A 22,129-nucleotide genomic window follows, 5' to 3' on the forward strand; every position below is an offset into this window, starting at 1 on the left:
CTTGTGCAGTGCAGGTTCTGATTCAGGGGTCTTGGATGGGTCCAAGAGTCTGCTTCTCTAACTTGCTCCCAGGTGCTGCTTCTAGTCCAAGGACTACCTCAAGCAGCAAGAGGTTAAGGGGCTTCCTTAAGATTGCCAGAGAGTTCATGCAGAGCTGATGGCAAGCCCAACTCTTGGAGCCCTCCTGCCCTTACGCTATACCTATCCCACCATGGTGCTGAAATACAATGGTTCCCTGTCTTGGTAAGACATCTGAATAGCAGTCAGCAGCTTCCAGATGAGGTCTGGAGCCTTTCTGGAAGCTGGGTCACAGAACAGCCTCCTGATAGGATAAGTAAGATGCTCTAACTACAAGGCACTTGTGAAAATTCTTAACTTAGCAATATAGTAACACCTTCTCTGGAGTAGCAGCCAATGCACAGGAAGCCAACACATGGGCATCTAGCCCCCACACAACCATAAAATCAGCCTACACAAACCCTGCCTGTACCCACAACTACAGCAGTCTGGAATGATCCTATATGTACCTTTCATTCAGATGCTCCATGCTCCATACTCTTCTTCATCCAGGAGATCCTCCCTCTGGACCTTTGAACTTATGTAGGACATACACAAACCTGCATTGCCCCAAGTTTCAGCAGCGAGACCTCCTATAGACAGCCTTTGAGCTTTCTGCCAAGTGTAGGAATGATACCTGCTTCTCAGTTGACCCAGAGGAGTCACTGATAGGTATATCCTGCCTAATGAGTAACATTCCCTCCTTTTAGTACATCCATCAGATTCCTCATCTCATCAGAGATGCCCTCCTCTTGCCAGGGAAACTCAATGTTCCCACAGAGGTGACTGATATGGACTTGCACCATCCCACCCAGTAGCCCTGAGTCTTCAACTGCATTTGGGTGGTCTTCAAAAGAGACTCATGGGGAAAGTGGGGAGGTCCAAGGGTCGGAAGGCCAGGAAAGGAGAGCTGTCATTCAATGAACTTTCTTGACTTCTTAGTGTCTTAAACTCATCAATACTCACATCCTACCTAGACTCAAATGGCAGATTTGCAATCCCTGGATAAACCAGCTTTAACTCATGAAATAGGATTTGCACATGAAAGGTGGAAGTCTTCATTCCTCAAAATGGCATTGCCTGGGTTAGAGAGGAAGCTGGTTTATGGGCTTTGGGAAGGATCTCAGAGAAAGCTCTTGACACTGCTACCCTCTGTTTCAAGATAGGATACAGAGCAAGAAATGACCGTAGTTTGAAGAACACAAGTGGAGTGTAGGCTAGGGAATGCCTCTTGCAGTTTAACTGGTGCATGAGTTGGAGTGCTGCCCCATATGGGACTGTAGAATCCTGTGACCTCTGTTCTATCTATGGAAAGAATGAACTCAGATCATGTACACCTTCCTATGTACAAGTCCCTCTTTGTCCTTGGGATTCTGCACCTGTCCTCTTGGGTACAGAGCAAGAGAGTGAGACAGAGGAGGATGCTTTGGAGACCCCAGAGACAGACCTCTGCCCCAAGGGGAACTTGGCTTACTTAGCCTCTTCAGAGATGAGTACTTGCTCGGATTGGTCTTCACTGCAGACTCATAGGATGGGGGCAGGTGAGCCAAGTTTTGGAAAGAGCGGGAGAAGGAGAGGTCATAGGGCTCGGTGGCTGATGTCAAGATGTTGTTCATCCGTGGCTTCTCTGCAAGAAAAGGGAGGAGAGTACATTGTATTAGTGAAGACAAAGGCTGAGGTAGGCAAGAGGTAGGGTCCAGGTCCTCTGTCTCTACTTTCTGCCTTATCATGCATTAGAGTCCCCATTCTGCTTTCCTGACCCATTATGCTAGGCTACAGCAGGTTCTGTTATCTCAGTTTCTCTCATGTTCAGTTCCAGTTGTCAATAAGTCTAGGAACAGGTTTTTATGGTCACTGGTTCCTATGGCATTGACTATTCCTTGAATGGCAGACTCAGCTCAGACTCAGAAAGATTCTTTCTCCTGGTATATCACTAGATTATCTGATGAAAATGTAAGCCAGATTTAACTGAGGATCATCATAAAATCATCCACTTCTGTGTTAAAGTACCCTCTACTAATAGCTGCAGGAAAACCTAGCTCTCCAACTCAGACAACTCTGACTTGAGAGGAGCTGCCGTGACTTCTTGTACATACCCATGGAGGAAGTGGGTCTAGGACTCAACTCTGCTGCAGTTCCAACCCACGCTCTGTGCACAAAGTCAATTCCACTTCTCAGACAGCTACTTGTACTTTGGGCCTCTCCAAGCTCCACACCTGACAAGCCACTGTGAGCCATCCAGCCAGGGTATCTTACTTTAATTCCTTTCTCAGAAACCCCTTTAGTCCTCTCTAAGGTACTAAGTCCCTCTTTGTCCCGTGGGATTCTGCACCTATCCTCTTGGGTACAAAGCAAGAGAGTGAGACAGAGGAGGATGCTTTGGAGACCCCAGAGACAGACCTCAGCCCCAAGGGGAACTCGGCTTACTTAGCCTCACATTCTAAAGAATGTGAGCAAAAATGCTCATCACTCCCTTCTTCTATTTTTATTTTTCCCCTGAGATTCCAAGATCAGAAGAGAGAGAGTGGAGTGTTGCTCAATGACAGACATGGGGAGAAAATGAAGGAATGGAAAACATGATAAAGGGAAATGAAGTGAATGTCTAAGGGGGGAACCATGCAGAGTGAGCTAGGAGCCAGATTAGGAAGGACACGGGAGGGGAGAGAGAGGGTGCAAGGCTGGGTAAGGAAGTGGTGATGAGCATTCGGGTCAGAAAAAAGGGGCATTCCAGGAAGACAGACAATCATGCCCTATAGCTTGACTGACAGGAGGAGGAGGAGCCACACACACACAAAAAGATAAGAGGTATTTGCTGGGGGAAACAGTGGTACTATTATCAGAAAAAGGGCAGTTGAGAGGCTACAGTTTGACTGCATCATCCCTCCATCCTCCTTGACTGGTACATCTCAAGACCAAAGAAATTCTAAGAAGGAGTCTTGGAACAGAGGTGCAGATGGACTGTGGTTTCCCACACCTCTTGGAAAAGAGTGCTGTAATCATGGAACACAAGGTTTCTGTGGACAATGGGGGAGTGATAAGCCCTCCTAGGCTTTATCCAAGGGCAGCTCTAAGAACAGGGAACTCCTGGCTTCTCTATCCTTTCCTGCCTGCATTGTCACCCCCAGAACTGGGGATTGAGCCAGAGGATTTCAGCCAATCAGCTGTTGTTCATATCAGCTTGGTACATATGTGAGGGGGTGGGGGATGCTCTGCATCCCTGAGAGATCAGAACATACTGTACAGAGTGAGCCTCCCTGGCATGGACCAGGACAGATGCCAGGAAGTGGAGTGGGCAGGAAGCTGAGAGCTCTGATCCCTAGACTTGGTTAAAAGCCACTCGTCCCTTAGCCTTGTTTCTTCACATCTGGCTGTACTTGAGAAGAACAGACTTTTTTCTGCTCATTGGCATCATTCTTCCAAGGAGGACATCACTCAGCTTACCCGCTTCCAAATGCAATATTTCTGGATACTGTTGCTCTGCCACTGTTTACTGAAACATGCCACTGAGCCAGTGCCAACTCTGACTTGCCTTTTGTCCCTGTCATGATTGCCCCTAGCCCCTTGATCCTGCTCACTCTCCTAACTCCAAGCTCTTGGTTGTGATCATATCACATCTTTTCAGCTCACAGTGATGTCTTCTGTTCTTGCTTGCATAACTCTTCTAGCCAGTTCCACCTCAGTTAGTGTCTAACTGGTCTTTAATAATTTGACTTGAGTAGATCTCGTGGCTCTTCATATTTTGCAATCTCCTTGACAGCACAAACCTTGCTTTGCAATTTTCCTGATTATTTCATATTACATGGCCTCAAACAAGGATCCAGTTTGACCTCTGTGGTTAATCAGGCCTCTTCCTTTCTTAATAATTGCTAGGCCAGTTCCTGGGGAAAGGGTAATATCCCAGACAGGAATGCAAAGAAAACTCTGCTCCTGTTACACTTTGAGCTCCTCAGGGGCAGGTATGGGAGCTCATTGACCCTCATCTCCTTGCTTCTCTTGGAGGAGAGATGGCAGGAAGAGAGAGAAGGAGGATGGCTCTTCCTTTTGTACTTGGTCATCTGTGCTTGTGTTGGCTCCTTCTGGGGGCAAATTAGCATTTGCTCTTTCCATAATGTTACTGAGCAAGTGGAAGCTCTCCTTTCTTGCCTTTTCTGGGTCCTCTTCCTGCTACTTTGTCACCATGGGCATCCCTGACTCCCTGCCTCTACCCTCTGCTTTTCTCTTTCACGATTCTTGCACAGATTGTTAATTCCCAAGGCTTCTGCTACTGTCTTCAAAGTTTATCTTAGAGCTTCAGCTCTAACCTCCCTCCAGACTTCATTTCTGCATCCCTAACTGCCGGTTGAGTGATTTTTTTTTTTCTTGCAAATCCTATAGTCATATCAAACTCTTGATGTTCAGATCCAAACTCCCCACAAACAACTCCATCCCCTGTACACATGATTTTCCTTATTGCTTAGATGGTGAGATTAACACCATCTCCCCCACTCTTCTCATCAACCTTGACTTGCCATCCACAATGGCTCTCATCAGCCATACTCTGTTACTAACAAATCTTTCTCAACACATTTCATGTATCAATCCTCCTTCTTGCCCTCTCATCACCACCACCTTTTAAATTATCTCTCCGATTTCTCTCAGTTCTAATTCTAGCTGGATCCTACAACCTGAAATATCTGATTACATTGCTCTTTCGTCATGTATTTCTGCTAGGAACACAGCATTGAAGGGGCACATCAAAATTGCCAATTCCCCTCCTTTTAATTAAAATGTCCCTCAGCCTCAATGCTGAGGCACTGTGCAATCTCACATGAGAATGGTAGGTCTCTCTACCATGTGGGTTGTTGCATTTATCTTTGTTTTGAGTTTCTCTCTCACTCAAACTTTAATAATACTTTTTGTCTCTTTGATAGCAAAGAGACAGAAATAACTATTGCTTCACAGTTTACATGGCTGTCTTATGTTCTGTTGAATTTTAAGCAGAGACTTCTCAAATACTTTTTTATGTGGTCCCAAATTTGTGACCTGGTGGGAGGACATTAGAACTGAGGAGGGAAATATGGTTTTGTAACTCTCTGGCTATTCTCCTCTGCTAACACTCCTCTGCCTCTTCCCCTGCCAGAAGGTTGAAGCTCAAATCAGCTCTGAGTTTCACAAAATATTAATTAGTTTGAGGAAGATTAAGGTAGTTCAACTAAATCTCATGTCCATTTGTGAATGATGCCACAAGTAGCTTTGGGCAAAGGAGAGTGTTCATCTTCTTGCCGTAGAGGCATAGAATCTATGACTGCAAGAAGTGACATGGATTGCAAGTGTAAGTTAGTTGAGAAAAGGTCTTGCTTCTTCCCTTTTATGGCAGAAAATCACTCTGATATCAGAGACAGAAGCACCCAGGGGACAAAGGAAAGTGAAGATTTGTGGCCGAGAGGAGGGCAGGTATGTGGCTCCTTAGTTTCAGTGAGTTGATGACCATGCATTTGATGCTATGATAGGCATCCATAGTCAGAATGGAGCCACTTGGAATGAGGATGGAATGCAGAGTGCTCTCAGTCATCTCTCACCATGTGTTGGGGTCTGGGTAGCACTGCTTAATATCGGATGATTATACTGATGATCACCTGAAAGTCACAGAAAAGAAAAATTTAAAAAAGAGCTCAGGCATTCCAGTCTCTCCAACACAACAGTAGCTCTCTTTACCTCTAATGCCTTTCTCTGACTCAAGGGAAGCACTTGTAAGAAAGGTAGGAGATAGTGTATTATGCTCCAAGAAACTTCCCTTGCTGTTTCTGTCTCTCTGCTGCTGCATCTGGACTTCCTCTGTCACCATGGTGATCCCCACACATCCCTGGATCTGGCTGACCAGCTGTAGAAGTTTGTTGGGATGAAGGGAGGTGGAGAAGGGCAGATACCAGGGAGCATTTGGCAAATACATATACATGGGGTGGGGAACTGAGTCGCGGGGGATGTTAAGGTGTGGTTAACCAAGATGAGGATTCCCTGACTTAAGGTTCTTATTTTGTTTTTTATTTTTTGTTATCAGGGATTGAACCCAGGGGCACTCAACCACTGAACAATATCCTCAGTCCTTTTCTGTATTTTATTTAGAGACAGGGTCTCTCTGAGTTGCTTAGGGCCTTATTCAGTTTCTGAGGCTAGCTTTAAATTCACCATCCTCTTGCCTCTGCCTCCGAAGCTGGTGGGATTACAGGTGTGCATTATTGTGCCTAGCTTAAGGTTTGGGATATCCTGATATTCAGCAAGCTGATGAGAACTTTCCACTGCCTGAGATCAGGGGTCCTAGGTTCTAGGCTAAATAATATAACCCAATAATTTAGAAGCATTTCTTTTATTAATAATGCAAAAGCCTATTTAGATTGATCTTAGATATTGTCAAAGTGCAGAGTTCAGGGCATTCCAAGGGCTTCTAAAATGGTAAGGATGGAGATTTAGCTTGCCTCTGAAGTATACCCCAACATTGCACCTTTGCTCCAACTCAGTATTGTATTCTTGATTCCACTGGTGCATGTTTCTAATTTCAGCCAAAGCAAGGGGAAGAAGAGACACAAGGTCTTAGCTTTTTTATTTTTTTTCTTTCAGTACTAGGGATTGAACCCAAGGGTGCTACCACTGAGCTATATTTCCAGTTTTTTAAAATTTTATTTTGAGACAGAATGTCTAAGTTGCCTGGGCTGGCCTTGAACTTCTGATTCTCCTGCCTCAGCCTCCCATGTCACTGGAATTATAGGAGTATGCCACCACCCTAGCCTGAGGTCTTTGCTTTATTACACCTACACTATGGAATACAGCTCTGTCACCTTCACAGGGCTAGAATATCTGTCTCTATTTCCATACATCTTGTTGAAATTTTCTTTCTTACCCTTGGCATTATACACTCATTCCCTAGTTTTGTTACTGTATCCCTTTTCCTCCTCTCTTTTCTTAAGTATGGAGGCTTTATTATGCTGAAGGGTCTTCATGAAGACTCCATGAAGTAGTCCACCCTCCTGCCCAAAGTGATAGTTCCCAAACCTGCATCATTAGCCTGAGGCCCATCTGATATATAGTCTAGATTTTAAACTGCTAATGGATATCTCCCTGACATTCCTGCCCTTACCCCAGACCTTCAAGTCCCAAAGTGAGTTGATCATTTTATTCTCCTATGTTTAAGTTCCAGGTAATAATGTTCCATGGGGAAGGTGAAATATCAGTCATCTTGATTGTTTTCCTCTTTTCATTCTCCATATTCAAGTGCACCCCCAAAGTCTTCTTCCTATTGTTTTCTCCTAAATCCAAGCCCATGCTATATCTTTATTGTCAAGATTTTGCTTAGCTCTAGGCTCTGGCCATTTCTAAGACAAATCATCTTGTATTCTCTTAACCACATAACATTTCCCAAACCAATAAGTCTGAACTCTAAAAAATCAAGCACACTATCTAATATGATGTGGACTTTGGCAGCAGACCAGAATCTCTCATTTAAAGAGAATGTCCCTTCCTGACACAGATAAAGTTGTAGCCAGGGAAGAAAGTATTTGCCAAAGGTTGAATAGTTTCTACACTGGACCTGGATTGAAGCAAGAAGAGAAAATTCAGGAAAGGAGATAAAAGATTTTTTTCCTCCTGTTCATTTCCAGAAACAAGGAAAAAGTCCAATTCATTTCCTGTTTTCTTTCTCCCTTCCTCCCTTCCCTCTCTTCCCCTATCTTTCTCTTTCTTTATTTGATTGTTTTGTTCATTTTTAAGCAATATGACAGCATCAACAATTGGGAGTGCCTAGGTTAAATGGTGGAGAGTGAATATCTAGAGTCTAGGCAACTCCAGGAAAGAGTTATGGATAATTCAGATTCAGATGATAATTTCTGATAACCAATTTCACTCTATGCCCTGTGCTAAACTCATTCACATGCATTTTTTTAATTTTAAAATTATTTTTATAATTTTAATTGTACATATTTATGAAGTATGAATTCTACATACGTATATAATGAGTAATGATCAAATCAGGGTAGTTTGCATTTCCGTCTCCTAAAACATCGGACAAAATGTTTTGAATTAACAAATAATATTTCTAGATATTTATGGGGTACAGTGTAATATTCAATATATGTGTACAACATGTACTGATCAAATCATGGTAATTAATGTTTCCTTCTTCTTATCTTTGCTCTGTGTTTGCAGCCTATGAGTGCCTTTCTTCTAGTTATCTATAAGATATATAGGAGGTTGTTGTGAACTGAAATTCCCCCCACTGTGCTATATGCAGGACACTAGAACTCATTCCTTCTGTCTAATTGTTTTAGTATACATTATCCAAGCTCCCTATACCCCCATTACTCCCCTCTTCTCAATATCTAGTAATCACTCAACTACATTCAGATCAATTTTTAAGCTTCTGTATGAGAGAGAACATACAATATTTGTCTCTCTGTGTCTGACATGTTTCACTTAACATAATTTCCCCCCAGTTCCATTGATTTTCACATGCATCTTTTCTGAACTAATCCTTCCAATGATCCTCATGTGATTAGGGAGTAGAGTAGAATGAATATAGATTATTGGCCTATCATTTGCCAGACACTATAAAACTCTCTAAATACCTTAATTGCAATCTTTATGTGTTTGTCTATTTTTCTTTTACAGAGAAGGTCATGAACTGCATCTGTAAACTCTTGAGCTCACCTATTTTGTATGTAAACATAGTGCTTTTTCTTTTGTTTGAATCTGAGTGTTTTTCTATCATTTGAATTTTTCCTGTGTCAGTATTAAGGAGAAGTATCTTGAATTAAATATAAAGATAAAATTAAAACTGCCCTAAAATAATCAATATGACATTTTGTTTCATTTCCTTTTATTCCTTTTCATGCATAAATGACGTTATGTTCTTATACACACACACACACACACACACACACACACACACACATGTGACAATGAATAGTTTTGTATATGTGTCATTTTTCACACGGATTACAGTTCTAAAATGGATTAAAACATGATGGTGATTTGATCCTCACCCTTCCGGAACATTTCAAATGTCTGAGGCTCTTAATTGCAGTATTTTTACATTGATAAAAACAAGGAAACAACCCAAATGCTTATATGTATATGTCAATATACACATAGAGATAAAAATTCATAGTTTCCCTATTGCAAGTATGTTGCATATATTACTTTAATTTTTTATGCTTAATAAACAACATGTCTCAGATATGTTTCCATGTTTTAATATAGTCCTTGAAATATTTTCTATAACTTCACAATGGTCTTTATATAGCATAATCTATTCTGTCTATATCATTTCTCTAAATATTATTTCTATATATCATTTGTATCAAACATATAAAATATATTTGTTCTAGTACAATACACTGAAGTACATTTAAACATACCCCTATTTTTTGGTATTTAGATTGTTTAAAAATTTAAGAACGATATACCCAACAACATTAACACAAATGTGTGGCAAGGTCTCATTTCCCTATAGTAATAATTAAAAACATTTCCAGATCAGCATGTCATCAATTACTCAACAGTGTGATAAAGTAGATGATAGGTTTCCTCATACTGAAACATTGAACTATTCCTGGGACACATTCTATTTGATTCTGGTGTCTTCTTATTTCATTACAACTCTGACTTTATTTGCTTATATTTAATTGACATATATTATACATTCATAAAATTTATGTTTTTTGTGCTAACACTATCAAGGTTTTATATTAAGGTAATGATTCTGTAAAGCCAAATGAATAGCATGGCATCTTTTTCTCTGTTTTGAAATTGTTTACATAGTATGTGAAGTATGTTCTTTGGAAGTTTGAAGGAATATAACAATAAAAATGCCTTGTGTCTTTGGGGGGGTCCTTCTGTTAGTACAGTACTAGAGGCGTGGCTTGTGTTATTTCATTGACTGCTTAACTGCTTTGGGAGGTAGATATTGTTATCATTGCCAGTTTAGAGATAAGGAAACAGATTTTTAGAGATTGAATATTTTGCCCAATGTTACATAGCTAGCAGGTAAAGCTGGGATGCAAATCCTGACAGGCTGGCACTACAGCCCAAATCCTTAACCAGTATGTGTCTTGCTTTCTCACACTTGGCAACATAGTCCTTGCAAATGGATTCATTCAAGCTTTCTGATCCTAATTTCAATTTGTAATTTATATTTTTCTTAAAAAAACACCCTATGGGACATTTAAAATTTTATTGCCTGAAAACTGTAATGCCCCCTACATTATTCTCATACTCGAAGGCATGTCCTTTTCCTGGTTATTTTCTGTGTCCATGTTTTCTGGAATAGCAATTTATTCATATTATTCTCCTTTTCTAAAAAATGACCTGTACATATTGATTCTATATTTTTTCTATTTTTGAACCATTATTGTATGCTTTTGAATTTGTTAATTCCTGCCTCTTCATTTTCTTTGGTTTGTTATTGTTTTATAGTTTTTTGACTTGAACATTTAGTCCATTTATTTTCCCTCTTTTCTGTTAATAATATAAGGTTTTCTGCTATGAATTTACCTCTGGCATTAGCCCATGAGCATCAGTATGAAGTGTCCTTATTGTTGCTGTGTCCTCTGTGACCTGTAATTGCAGCTTTGGTTTCCTCTCTGATCCAAGAGTTATTTAGTAGAGTGTTGTTAAATTTCGAAGTGTTGGTTTGAACTTTTGCCATTAATTTTCAGTTTTACTGTACTGCAGTAAGAGAACAAGGCCTGTCCAAATTTTGCTTTCTGGAACTTTATTGAGATTTCCTTTGTGGGTTAATAAAAGATCAATTTTTATAAATGTTTTATGTGTACTTAGAGAAAGGTATATTTTCACTTCATGGAGTACAAAATTGATGTCTATCTATTAAATCAGACACATGACAGGCATTTTTCAGTTCCTCTGTACTCTGATTCATCCTTTGTCTACTTAATCTGTCAAAGACTGAGGGAAGTGTGTGAGGGTCTCCCACTACTCTTGTGTTCCTGTCAGGTTCTCTTTGCATTTCTTACAGAATTGGTTTTATATATCTCATAGCTACATTATGCAGCACAAAAATCCTCATGATGCTTATATATCTTCTTTATATACTGTACCTTCATCAACACTAAATAACATTCTCTGTCTTGTTTAATGCCCTTCTTTGCCTTTAAGTTCATGGAATCTGATATTTATATTACCAGTCCAGCTTCTTTTTTGTTTGTATTTCCCTGATAAACTTTGCCTATCCTTTTTTATCTAACTTTCTGTATTATGCTACTTTAAACTTGTCTCTTGATGAAAATACATATGCATGAATAAATATGAAATATATTAAATATATGCCATGTAAGAATATATATCAATATCAACATAAATATCTATATATGTGTATATAGATATATATATGTGTATATATATATATATATTGATACAGTCAAGTTACAAAAATTTCTATCATCACAAAGATTTCTCATGTTGCCTTTATATGGCCACATCCACTTCCTTCCTGTACCCATCCCCTCATGAGCCCCTAACAACCGTTAAACTGCTTACCATTTCTATAATTTTGTCATTTCAAGAATATAGTATACATGGAATCATAGAATATGTAACTTTGGGAATTGAATCTTCTTTTTTTCCAGTTTGTTATTTTTTATTTTGAGACAGTCTTACTAAGGGTTTACTCTTTATATTGTACATTCTATGGATTTAACAAATGGATAATGACATGTATTCATCATTGCAGTGAATTGAATCTTCTTTTACCAAGCATAATTCTCTGGAGATTCATAAATTGAATCTGTATATCAATGTTATATGTATCAACAGTTCATTCTCTTATTGCTGAGTAGTAAATGTTCCATGGTATGGATGTATCACAGTTTGTTAACTGTCCACCTGTTGAAGGAATGTGAGTCGTTTGCAGTTCTACAATATTATAAAGAGTTGCTATAAGTATGCACAGATGTGTAAGTTTTTGTGTCTATGTTTGTCTTCATTTATCTGGGACAAATCTGCAGGAGCACAGTGTTGGATTGTATGATAATTACATGCTTGATTTTCAAAGAGCCTATCAAATGGTCTTCCAGAATGGCCATGCCATGGCAGTTTACATTCCCACCAGAAAAGAATGAGTTATACAGTTTATTTATATCCTTGGCAGGATTTGGTGTTGTCACTAATTTTGATTTTAGCTCTTTGTATCTATGATAGGTATACAGTGATACCTTATTGTGGTTTTAATGTTAATTTTCCTGTTGGCTAATGCCCTTGAGCACCTTTTCATGTATTTATTTTTCATCTGAACATCTTCAATGAAATATCTCTTCATTCCTTTGCCTATTTTCTAACCAGGTTTTTTTTTTTTTTTTCCTGATAAATTTTGAGAGTTCTTTTACATGTCCTAGATACCAGTCTCTGGTTGGATATATGGTTTGCAAATATATCCCCCCAGTCTGTAGCTGGTCTTGTCAAAGTCTTATTAGTGTATTTTCAGAGCAAATGTTTTAATTTTGATCAAGTCCAATTTATCAATATTTTCGTATTTTGGTTTCATATATCTCATAGCTACATTATGCAGCACAAAAATTCTCATGATGCTTATATATCTTCTTTATATACTGTACCTTCATCAACACTAAATAACATTCTCTGTCTTGTTTAATGCCCTTCTTTGCCTTTAAGTTCATGGAATCTGATATTTATATTACCAGTCCAGCTTCTTTTTTGTTTGTATTTCCCTACAAACTTTGCCTATCCTTTTATATCTAACTTTCTGTATTATGCTATATATATATATTTATTTAAGTCTCAGCTCTTCTTTCCCATCCCCAGAAGATTTTCTCCTGCTCTTTCCTAATATTTTATATTTTATATTGAAATACACAACCCATTTTAAGTTTATTTTTATATTTTTATATAAGATATGAGACTTAGGATGACGTTTTTAAAGAACGTCTGCTCCTGGGTCATATCTTAAAAATAATATTTCCTCCATCAGATAGATTTCCATCTGTCAAACATTTTCATGGGTCTGTTTTGGATTTTCTATTCTCTTCCATTGATCTGCATGTCTTTCCCTCTGCCAGTACCGCAAAGTTTTGATTACTGTACCTACATGATATTCTTAAAGTTGAATAAGTTGATCCTCCCATTTTTTCTTTTTTCAAAATTCTTTTAGCTATTCAAGTACCTTTGCCTTTTCACATAAATTTTAGAATAATATTGACTATATGTATAAAAACTCTTGCAGGGACATAGAAACTTTATTAAATCTGTGTGTTATTTTGGGTAGAACTGATATGATTACTCTGTCTTAGTCTTCCAATTCACGAGCATGATATGTCTGTATTGTACCATTTTAATTCCTTTGACATTTTATACTATATTTTAAGTTATTTTCTTAGTGGTTGCTCTAGTGATTACAATATGAATCTTAGCTTATCACAATCTTCATAATCAACTTAATTCCCAAAGAATATGTGAATTTTGTTCAGATTTGAACATCTTTGTATTATCATTGTCACATATATTATATCATCTGTATATACATATGTACACATGTTATATACTATTGTTCTTTACATTTTTATGTCTTTAAAAAGTTAGAAGACATAAGTAAATCATGTTTATAGAATATTTTACATTAATCATACGTTTATCACTTCTGATGGTTTTCATTTCTTCCTGTGGATTTGAGTTACTGCCTGATGTCCATATCCATTTAGTCTGTGAGATTTCTTTAGTATTTTTTGTAAGTCAGATCTATTAGCAAAGAATTTCCTCTTTGTTTAGCTAAACATGTCTTTATGTCATCTTTGTGTGTGAAGGTTAATTTTGTTAGATATAGAATTGATAGTTGGCAGTTTTCTTTTAGCACTTTGAACAGGTGTTCCCAATGGCCTCTAGCTACCATTGTTTTGCATGAGAAGTCAGTCTTGAATCACACTGCTGTTCCTCTATATAATAGGAGGAAAGGGGGCCAGTCAGAGCTCCAAATCCCACGAGTCCCTTTCAACTACAGCAGCACAGCCACCAGTACTCTCAGGCACCAGTGCCCCACCCTGGTAGGACCTCTGTGCTGACCAGCCTCGGGGAGGATAGAGCAACCCCAGACAAGAATGCCCAGAGCTAGTAAGCACTCACTGTTCTTACCTGAAAGTTCAGTAGTATTTGAAGCATTCATGTTTTGTGGAGAGTTAAATACCTTTGGTCAATGTATTTAATCTCCAAAGAGACCAAATCTATAGTTTTTTCATACATAGGTATGTGAGGGGATTTATTAGGGGAATTGGCATACATAATTATGGTGGGTGAGAAGTCCTAAGCAGGCAGTTTAACTTCACAGTTGCTTTATGGGAAGAAGATTTGCTCACCTTCTCCCTTAGGGCATGGCCAGCTTCACCTACATTCTAGAGAGAACCTCTTCAATTATTATTTAAATCCTTAGAGGCCTGGAGACTTCAGTGTTAAACCAAAGATGGATGGAAGTAGAGAAAAAAGGAAGCTTGCCTGTGTCCTCAGTCCCTGAGTAGCTTCAAGATGTTTCCAAAACTTCTGATACCAGTAAAATTTCCAACATAGGTAGACTTAAGATTTTGTAGCTGGGGAGAAAAATATTGGTGTCCATCTTTCAGATTCATTCACACATATTAGTAGTGAGAATACTGGATGGGAAGAATCAATGGGTATTGAAGACACCCCCAAGAACGGTGTTATAAGCATTGCAGTTGCTTTATCCTTAGAAAAGGGGAATTACTTGTTGCTTAAAACTGACACATTTTCAGAAGTGATGATAGTGAAAAGATTACCCAGGGGGCTCTTCACCTGCCTTGCCCTGAATGGCTTCTTATACCTGCCCCAGGTGGAGGTCAACAACGATTCCTGTGCAGACCCCCTTTGTCTCACATCAGAGCAGGAAGTGAAGGATACCTCTAGGACAATGTTTTCCAACCTGGCTTCAGCTCACTGAAGGCCACTGTCTAGGGATAATGTCTAGGGGATGGAGTGTCAGCTTGTTCCTCCCACTTCCACCCGTGCCTTGTGCAGAGCTGCTTGATCTCCACCTGTCTTTGGACTGGGCTTTTACCTAAACGTTCATTTGAAGAAAAACTGCACTGGTAAAAAATAAGTTTAAAATCTGTCGATCAAGTTGTTATTGGTGAGAAAAGAGGGCCAGAGAAGCAAAGTGACCCATTGTAGATTGCAAAGTCAGTGGCAAAGAGGTGTTAGGTCTTGTTCTCATTTCCTGGAGTTGTAATTTCTCATGATGTGTCATTGAAAGCTCACATGCTGTTTACAAGTCTCAGTTGTGTTTCCCAGCAGAGGTTCCAAGGAGCAATGTGTTCTCTGGTGGCTGTTCACCTCTTCGCTAGCTGCCTTTAGCTGTCAGTATATATCTGGGTTCCAGAAATACTTACTCTGGATTCCGGGAGAATAAGGGATGGTTCTAGGTCAAAAAGATCTGGATCCTGCATGCTCTACTCTTCCTCTTGGACATTTACTATGCATGATGAAGGCTCAGGGAAGCCCAGCTATTAATAGCCTGTTTTATTAGTTATTTGATGAGGGAGCACTTTTATCACTTAGGTACAGACAAGATACAGATACACATTCATGTTGGTATTTGGGAGAAATTTTAATAAAGGAACTATATTCAAAGGTGTGAGCTGGATGTAGGAAATCCACAAGGATGGGGAAGTACCCTGGGATTAGTAAGAGTGGGAAGCTTTATCCAAACCAGAACCTATAGGGAGGGAGAGTTGAATGGACAGGGCCCTCTGGTTTTGGTTGGGGAACACAGCCAGACCCCTGTGCATGTGCAGGGAGGTAGTCTGGGAATGAAGTGTCCCCAACTTTACCGTCCTCCACTCCTCTGCTGTCTTGTGGGTAGTCACTATTTATCAAGCCTAATGAACAGACATGGAACAAGGTAACCCAGCAGAACAGTTCATAAAGGTCAGCATCTGGGAGCAGGAGGGTGGAGTCCATCTGGAGGGTCAAATGGAAAAACTTCTCAGCATAGATTTATTAATCCACTCTGACAGATGCTACTCCACAGTAGCTCAAAGATGTCCCGTGACAATCTAGAGAGATGGCAATCAAGGTGACAAATGGATGTTTGGGATATGTGGGAAGTAGGTATTCATGAAAAAGTGAGAAAAGCAGAATTCAAGGTGCACACACAATAGGAAGGCTAACAAAGTCCAGATTATCCCTGGGGCTCTTCTCTGTGGGCATGTGTGTGTGGTCTGTTAAGTTTGGCATCCTGTCTCTCCCCTGGACTTATCAACTGATCACATCTCTGCTCCCTCATTTACAGTCTCTCCCCCTCCTTGTCCCTTCAATGAGTCCTGGCTCTTGGCACAATGCCCAGTGGAAGCCACCAGCCTTCCTGATGGATCGAGCAGGATAACATAACAATTAATTAGCACTCAAGACTCATTGATCGATATGCTGACAAGACCATAAAGTGACAAAACAATCTCCACCTGAGCTACAAGGCTGTTTCAAGGAAGCAGAGAAACAGGGTGGGGGCCCCTCTTGCCCCCTGAGAGCATGAGGAACCTGGGCAGCAGTGCACAGGTCTCTAGAAACTGGAACTTCCTTCTCACCCCTGTGTCCAAAGCTCAAAGGGTGACTCTGAGTTTCCTGGTGTTGGTATCAGCTTAAACTATCAAGGGAAGTGGCCAGTTCTCTCCATGAAAATAATAAACTGTGTGCATGTGGGTTTGTGTATTTGCTTGTGTGTGTGTTTGGGTGGGAAGGAGTGAACACGAAGAAGGTGATTTGGTGTTGTGTATTCTTGCTGATTATTCAGCCATAGATGTAGCAAATGTGATTTCTGTTTAGTGAATCAAAAGAATGTTGAGGAGGGGGATACAAATAATACCTATGCACATAAATAATGGCTTGATTCATGGGGTCCTGAGAATACAAAGCAAAAGGTGATGTGCATGTTGCCTATAGACACTCAAGTCTAAGCCTGATCATCACACACCAGAACTGCTATGATAACTGATGGCTTCCCTACTTCCAGTCTCTGCCCCTTTGGGGCCACCTTGTATGTCTGCTCGATTAGGCTTTCTCAGATGCAAATGTCATCTTAGCTTTGAGCCTACAAGTACAATAAACTACTAGGAAGCTAAATTTTAGATGCCTAAGGCCAGAGAGTTTTAAACTCTAGTGTATCTAAGAATTGCCTGAAAAAAATTCTGGCCTTTCTCTTACCCCATGAATTATGATTTGAGAGGTCTGGGACAGTACCCAGGGAGGACATACTAGGGGATGATCTTTGGCCAAATTATATTGTTATAGTGTGTACCTATATGCATATTTATATCCCAACATTATGTACAACTATACTACAACAGTTAAAAACTATGGAAAAAGATATAAAATCTTGGCAACTAAAACAAACAAACAACAAAGCACCTAGGTAATTTTTTTTTTCCAGCTACAACTGGACTACACTTGAAGCAATGCTGCAGCTATAACTGCATTTTCAAATCTGTCTGGTCCAGGCCCTCTTCCTCTCACCCCACATGCCAGGGTCTCACATAGACTGGTTTTTCCTCTGGTTTCCTCTGCCTCTGTCACCAGCTCAGTGCTTGATTCTAGAATGTCTTCTACCTGCATTGTTATCCTTCTCCTCACTTTGCCCAAATCCTTCTAGTCCTTGAAGATGAAACTCCAGTTTCATCTCTGTGAAGCCATACTCAGCTCCTACAATGCACACAGACAACCCTAGCCCCCCTAATAACTGGGGGATTTAGGACCACTGCCCTTTGCTTTGGGTGCTTAATCATATATTGTTTGGCTATGTTATTCTTCATCTCATTCATTCGCTCTTGTGACAGTGATTAAATCCTTCTTGCACGTAAGGCTCTTCTCCCCAACTGTTAATACATTGAACATTTCTGAGGATGACATGAGTGATAATTCTTTCATGTTTACCTTAGCACAATACTTCCTGGACTCCTTGGAGGCACTTGTGCAGTTTTTTTAATGATTTGCAAATGTGTAAATGAATCAACTCTTGAGGCAGCTAAAAATGGGCCAGAAGCCACAATGGTAATACTTGATTGTTTTTTCCTATCATTCTCTTTTGTTTTCTACTCTTCATGCCTGGGCTTGATTCATGAGGTTTCCTGGGCTTGTGAACGCATTCTGCAATGTTTAGTGTGTGTGAGTGTGTCTGGAGAAGGCAGGCACCTGACATCCAGCCCACACTCGGCACTTCCTTCTGAGGATTAGTTGCCAACCCTTTTAATTGGGGCAGCATGAAACCTTGGATTCCTCCCATGATAACATTGACATGGTGAGGTCATTGATCTCCATGTCCCCATCCTCTCTCTTTCCTTCCCTATTTCTCAGTCTTTACCCTGTACTCCAGAAGCTTTCGTTTAGGGACTCCTACATCCCACCCCTGAGAATCCAGCTTTGTGTGAGCTCCTCCCCAGTGGACTTGTTCCACTTCCCCACTTCTAGCAAAGATTTTCATTTTCATTTCTGCCTGAAAAAAAAAATGACATTGCGTGGGTTGCCATGCCCACATGGGGAAACAATGTGTTTTCTGCCAGATTCACTTAAAAAGACAAACTTTAGGTCTCTCTGGGAGAGCTGCCTGCCACCTGCTATGATCCACTTCTTCAGGGCAGCTTTGGCTCATCTGAGCCTGGAGAGGCTGGGACAGCGTTTGTTCTGATCATGGTTATTGTCATCAGCACTAAAGGAGTATTTACCATCCTCTCCTCAGCTGCAGGGGACTAATCCTCCTCCTGGCATTAAGGCGGACTCAAGGGAGTCCCTGGAAGCTATTTAAATCATACCTTTGGAAAGACAAGCTTGGGATACCCTGGAACTACCTGGAAGTGGGATCAGGTGTGAGCATCAGGTGTGTGGTAAGGCGACCAAGAGAGTTGGTTGAACAGGATTGAACAGGGCTTCTGTTGCTGTGCCAAGCTGCCAATGTGATTGGGATAACTATGGAAATTTAAGGTCCATGGTATTCCCTCAGAAGTGGAATTCTTGTGAAAATTCTTTTGCAAATTTAAAATTCTTGTCACCCTCACTTATGGGCACCCCATACTACAATCTCCCAAGCTCTGATGTAGGCCTTCGACTTATCTACTGGAAATACAAAGTAGCTCAAAATCTCAAGCATGTGGCTCAAATTGAAATATCTGGAACAGAAAGACAGTTAATGTTTCAAAGGTGTGTGCAGACTTCTGAGAAACCCCCAAGTATCTCTAATACAAAGTAAATTGCCATAGGACTTGTATCTACCTGGTAATATTAGGAGTACACCTGACCATTTCCCTTTAGGGAGTGAAATTTTCTATGTTAACCCTCAAGTTTGTTCTACATATTAGAACAACTGGAAAATGCTCTAATTGTGGTCACTGACCAACTACTTTCCCATACATATCTTAGTGTAAATAAAGTGTTGACAAAGACTGTATACCTCGCTATGTATTTTTTTTTTTCCTATCAGCTACCACTTATGTCAGATCTTTTGTGAAGTAATTGATAAAAGTCATCTTATTGGAACTTCCCAAATCTGTGAGGTCACTCGCATTTTATAAGATGACACTAAATTGCCCAAAGAAGTGGCACAGAAAAGAAGCAGCTGAATTTGAATTCAAATTCACATCTAAAAACTCCAAACAGTGCTCTTGAACTCTACATTATACTGCTGTTTTGCTAGAATGTTCAAATACATACTCATGTGTTGAGTTGCACCGAGTTTCTAGAGGATCTGGATTTGCAAACTGGTCATAAAAGGCTGGTACCTAGAGAAAATCTGATACCATTTCTAATCCACAGGATGTGTTCTCACACCCACCTCCAGCTCCTCCATGGTGCTCCTTCTGACTCAGCACACAGCAATGCAGCTAGCTATTCCTCCCCCTTGCATCTCCCCAGCAATGGCAGACTTCTGGCTTCCCATTGCAACCCTTCCATTTCTTCACCTGAAGGATCCATTGGATAATGCAAATTGGCAAAGGCTGGCCACACTGAGCGGGAAGGCCATGAGAAACATGAGCCCAAGAATGGGGCAGGTAGCACATTTCCTTCTGGGGACCGGTATGGACATCACTGCTTCCTGACAATGAGTCATGGCCATCTGGATATGGATGAACATGCTGGGGTGTTCTGCCCTTCATTTCTGCCTTCCTGACTTCTATAATGATCAGAGCACTTACTCCTTCTTGATCGTTCCACTGAGTTCCCATGCAGTCATCACTTTCCTGACTTCTGTATCTTTCACCCTGGAGTGCCTCTCCCCGCATTGCCACTTTCTCCATTATTCTCCATCCTTCAAGACCAGCTACAACACCTCCTCTTCCACTCAGCCTTCTCCACTCCCTTCAGCTACAGATGATCTCTCCTCCCTGTGAACTCACTGATGCTCTGAGACATCCTGGGATTGTTTACCACTTTCCACATTTGGTTATCACTGTGTCTATGATTTGTCTCTTCTAACCCACTCAATCTCTTAATGTTGATGGGTGATAGAGGATTCATCTTCGCATTTCCCAGGGAGTCTAACAGTGATGAGTGTCTACCGGGTGACTAAATGATGCCATTAATCTGCACTTGTGCAGATGTGATGATGGATCTGACACAATCCAAATCGTACATAATAGATGTTCAATGAATATTTTTTCAATGAAAGAACATATATATGCATATGTAATTGCAGAGAGTGCATAAGATATTTTGAAGATTTTGGTACAGTAAGAATACTTAAGGGAAGCCTCATGAGTTTTGAATGAGGCTATACAAGTCTTGATTTTGGAAGAGGGGAGAAGCAGTCAAAGGAAGGGGCTCCTTGTGTGTAAACGAAGGACAAGACTAAAATGTGAAGGTGGAGCTTGATGACTGTGATGCTTTTTGGGGAAGATCACAATAAAGATGGCTAAAACAAGAGGAGGTTACAGCAGCTTTCAATGGCAGGTTGAAGACTGACTTTGTCCTGAAAGGCATTGTTGGTGACGTGACCTGAGAATTAATCAGTGGGAAGGAGTAGATTTAAGAAAGGAAATCAGCTGGGAAGCTACTGTAGAAATGCAATAGGGAGATAATAGTTGCTGAATTAACTCTAAGATTTCTTCCAGACTGAGGTATCTATAATTTATGGTCCTTGTGTTTGATGAGCAAAGGACCAGGTAGAAGACCTTTGTTAAAAAGGGGGCTGATAATAAATATTTGATTATGTTTCCTTGTTGGGGGCCTCATTCCTGCTGGTTGTTGGATGCAGCATTTGTCTCAGGCAGTTGGACAGGCTTCATGGCAAAGAGGCAGAGCACCCAAAGTGACACTTTGCACTTGCACGGTTTGTCAGATTCCTGAGGCTTGTTTGGGGCTCTATGCGAAATGTGGTTCATGAGAGAGGAGAGTGCTGAGGCCTCTCCCCACCTCTCAGAGAGAGCACCATCACTGCTCCAACACCTATCTCAGGTAAGCATTAGCGCAGGAGAGTAGATGGGGGCTCCTTCTGATGAGCCTCAGGGGAGCCCCTGGAGGTCATTCTGTACTGAAAGGTGAGGTATATGTGAGTAGGCTGCCTCAGGGAAAGAATAAAATGAAAAGAGAAGAAGCCCTGCAATGGTAAAGGATAGAAGGACATGGGTTGCTGGCCTGTGCATTCAGTTCAGAACCTGAATTCCAAGACTGTGGCAGAATCCTTCTGTGGCGAACTTGCTCTGAGAAGTGTGTGTACTTAAACTGAAATGTTTCCTGGAGGGAAGCACATGTCATCATGGGGGAGTTTCCCAAAAGAGGAATTTGAGGGAAAGGTTTACACACACACACACACACACACACACACACACACACACACACAAAGTGGTTTGCTTTCTCCTCCATTCGTGGATGCTACGGGGGATAAAGAAAGGCAGTGAGGAAGGATCTATTGAGTGGGCACCAGGCACACTGTCTTGTATTTACTGTTCTACCTTTATCCTTTCATTCAAGGCTCAGCTAGGAGTGGGAAAATAGGACGTGTGACTTGATCTGCCTGCTACTCCTGGGAGATACAGTTTCTGATGTCTCCCCAACCCTGTAGCACTTTATGACAGTTCAAATCTACCAGCTG

General features: G+C 40.6%; 1 protein-coding gene across 4 annotated transcripts in view; it reads right to left on the reverse strand.

The window, feature by feature from the left end:
- The window catches only part of Shisa6 (shisa family member 6), a 289,905-nt gene that overhangs the window by 6,707 nt on the left and 261,069 nt on the right, over positions 1-22,129 (reverse strand). For 2 of the 4 annotated variants that reach the window (XM_047547406.1, XM_047547404.1), the window contains 2 exons: positions 5,616-5,672; positions 1,532-1,684 (listed from right to left, as the gene is read on the reverse strand). In XM_047547406.1, the coding sequence (XP_047403362.1) occupies positions 1,532-1,684; positions 5,616-5,672 (210 nt within the window). The remainder of the gene's footprint in view (positions 1-1,531; positions 1,685-5,615; positions 5,673-22,129) is intronic. The other 2 variants (XM_047547407.1, XM_047547405.1) reach the window with 1 other exon arrangement.

The sequence above is a fragment of the Sciurus carolinensis genome, chromosome 3, assembly GCF_902686445.1.
Source record: "Sciurus carolinensis chromosome 3, mSciCar1.2, whole genome shotgun sequence".
NCBI classification, from domain to species: domain Eukaryota; kingdom Metazoa; phylum Chordata; class Mammalia; order Rodentia; family Sciuridae; genus Sciurus; species Sciurus carolinensis.